At 42.3% G+C, this 2,782-nt stretch overlaps 1 protein-coding gene across 1 annotated transcript; it reads right to left on the reverse strand.

The window, feature by feature from the left end:
• Positions 1-30: 30 nt before the first annotated feature.
• LOC107301903 (zinc finger protein 239) lies at positions 31-2,761 on the reverse strand (the record flags this gene model as incomplete). Its single annotated transcript, XM_015831063.1, has 2 exons — positions 2,686-2,761; positions 31-927 (listed from the first exon to the last, which is right to left on the reverse strand). Coding segments are annotated over exons 1-2 (973 nt in total), but the record flags the coding sequence as incomplete, so codon positions are not given.
• Between the last annotated feature and the right edge of the window lie 21 nt (positions 2,762-2,782).

Raw genomic sequence — 2,782 nt, forward strand, 5'->3', positions numbered from 1 at the left:
GTAGATGGGATTTGATGTTGAATCTTTTGCCGCATTCAGGACAGCCATAAGGTTTCTCTCCAGTATGGAGACGTAAATGGACATTAAGGTTAGACTGCTGATGAAAACGTTTCCCGCACTGAACACACGGATATGGCTTTTCCCCGGTGTGGATCCTCTGGTGCGTAATAAGATGCGAAGGCCGATCAAAACCTTTCCCGCACTCAGAACAGGAAAAATTCTTGTTCGACACTGTGATTTCTATAGGGGGCTTCCTCCTCATAATTTTAATTATTTTTTCTGTTTCAGGAGCTGCATAAACGTGTGTCCCTTCTGGCAATATTGCTCGGGGACCCTCTGATTTGATCTCAGATGGTCTGGAGAGCTTGGCAGCTGCTATATGGGTTCGCTGGTGCTTATTTAGGGAAGATTTGACACGGAAACTCTTCCCACAATCTTCACATTCATAAGGCTTCTCCCCTGTGTGTATCCTATAGTGCCCATGTAAATGTGATTTGATACTAAATCTTTTTCCGCAATCGGGACAGCCATATGGTTTCTCTCCACTATGAACTCTTAGGTGGACGTTTAGATTGGACTGCTGGTCAAAGCATTTCCCACATTCAATACACGGATATGGCTTTTCTCCCGTGTGGATCCTCTGGTGTTTAATTAAGTTGGAACGGCGATCAAAACTTTTCCCACATTCAGAACAGGGATAGTTTCTTTTTGATACAGTAGAACCTACTTGGGAGCTATTGCTGGGCATTTTCTCATCAGCCTGAGAAGCTCGTATCAGCTCCAGGAATAACCCCTGCCGTTTTCTGGATTTGACCTCCACTGGTTCAGAAATTTGGGGATCAAAGAACACATCCCACTGTGTTGGTTCCTGAAGTTGCTCTGCTCCAAACTCTTCCTGATGAATTTTTTTTCTGGTAGGCAGGTTTTCTGCAAGAACAAAGATAAACAAAGTTTTGAAGAGCAGAGACAAAAGAAGTACAGTCTTGGTTTCAATAGGAAGATCCTGGTAGTTAATCTGTGTAATGCAAAATTATCCTTGCCAGCAACATAATGACAACAAATGATATTGGTGCAGACATTATTTTTTTGGCAATCATTAAAAAAATAAGTAAGGTCTGCAGGAGCTGCCAACATATAAACGGAAATAACTTTTCCTAACTTGACTTTCCAGCTCACTCCAGACCAGTGGCCTTGGGTGCATGAGAGGTTGGTAACTACAGTTCAAAAATATCTAAGATACAAGAATGGGAAAGGATGGCCACTAATGGTTGAAAGGACCTCCCAAGAATTCTTAAGAGCATGTTCATTCATTTGTTTTTTTCTGGGAGGCAGACTCTCTGCAAGGAAATCAAAGATAATCTGTTTTGAAGACAGAGGCAAAAGAAGTAACAAGGGAGTGGCCAGCAAAGCCAGAAAAGGGAAAAAATGTGGATTTGGTTTCAATACCAAACTTTGAATTATTCCTTAACATTCTTTAATTATGGAAAAAAATACCATTATTTGGGATTCAGGCCTGAAATGCAATATGACAGTTTGATTTCTAGGCTATTTAATTCACTATCAGTAGTCCTCAACCTATGACTGGTCCTAATGACAGTTCAAATTTATGACAGACTTCAAGAAAGGTAATAATGACCCATCCTCAAAGTCGCAACTGTTACACACACACACATACTATTCTACCCCACAGTCACGATTGTATTTTGGCTGCTTTTCAACCGGGTTGCATTTACAACAGCTTGCAGAGGCCCACAGTCAGGTTTCTAAACATTTGGCCTGAAATACTTGGCTAATTCAGTTAAACCACCATTCTTTCTTCACCTATTTTTAGTATGCCTTCTCATTTATTTATTTTGGAAAATTTATATAGCTGCCTACTCACTCACAGTGACTCTAGGCGGCTTACAGAAAATAAAAACGCAATGTAGAAGGAATATAATAGAGAAAAATAAAATGATAATATAACCCCTCGCTCCTCCTCAGCGACAACACCCCCCCCATATCAGCCATTTAATGGGCTCCATCCCACTGGCAAAATGGCATCTTCAGGGCCTTACAAAATGGCACCTTCAAGGCCTTACAAATGGCATCTTCAAGGCCTTACAAAAGTGTCAGAGTGTGGGGTCCAGTCTAATTTCTGAAGGAATAATATTCCAAAGGGAGGGAGCCTCATGGAGAAGGCCTTTCTTCTGGTCCCGCCAGATGTACCTCCTTAGGGGATGGGACCTGCAACATTCCTTGCCTCCCTGCTTGAGTGGGTTGGGTGGATGTGACCGGCAAGAGACGGTCCCTGAGATAACCTAGTCCCAAGCCATGAAGGGAACTATCAAAAATGAACAGTACAGTACAAAAATACCTCACTTCAGCTGACATTCTAGATTCAGAGATAATAACAAGGATGGAAAATAGGTGGGAAAAATGAATTGTGGTGGCACTGGAATATTTTCAAGAACACTGGAAAACTGCTCGGCTACCCCCGAGGAATGCCAAATAGGCATGGCCTGCAGGAAAACTGAATGTTCTGCATTTCTTGGAATATTCGGTTCTAGAAGGCTTATGTTTTGCTCATTCAAATTGGAGAAGGAACCCAGATCTGTCTTAACAGTGTCATCTGTCCTCTTTCTTCCCACCGTCATCTTCCCAGGTGGCTTCAAAAACTCAAAACCCCTAACCCTAACAGCTCACCTGGAGAAGAATCCCTCAGATGACTCCTTTTCTCAGACTCCTGAATCATCCCATCTCTTCCGATCTGGAAGATCATGTCAGATTCACCATTACGGAG

Source organism: Protobothrops mucrosquamatus, unplaced genomic scaffold (assembly GCF_001527695.2).
Source record: "Protobothrops mucrosquamatus isolate PMUCROS unplaced genomic scaffold, P.Mucros_1.0 scaffold19199, whole genome shotgun sequence".
NCBI lineage: Eukaryota > Metazoa > Chordata > Lepidosauria > Squamata > Viperidae > Protobothrops > Protobothrops mucrosquamatus.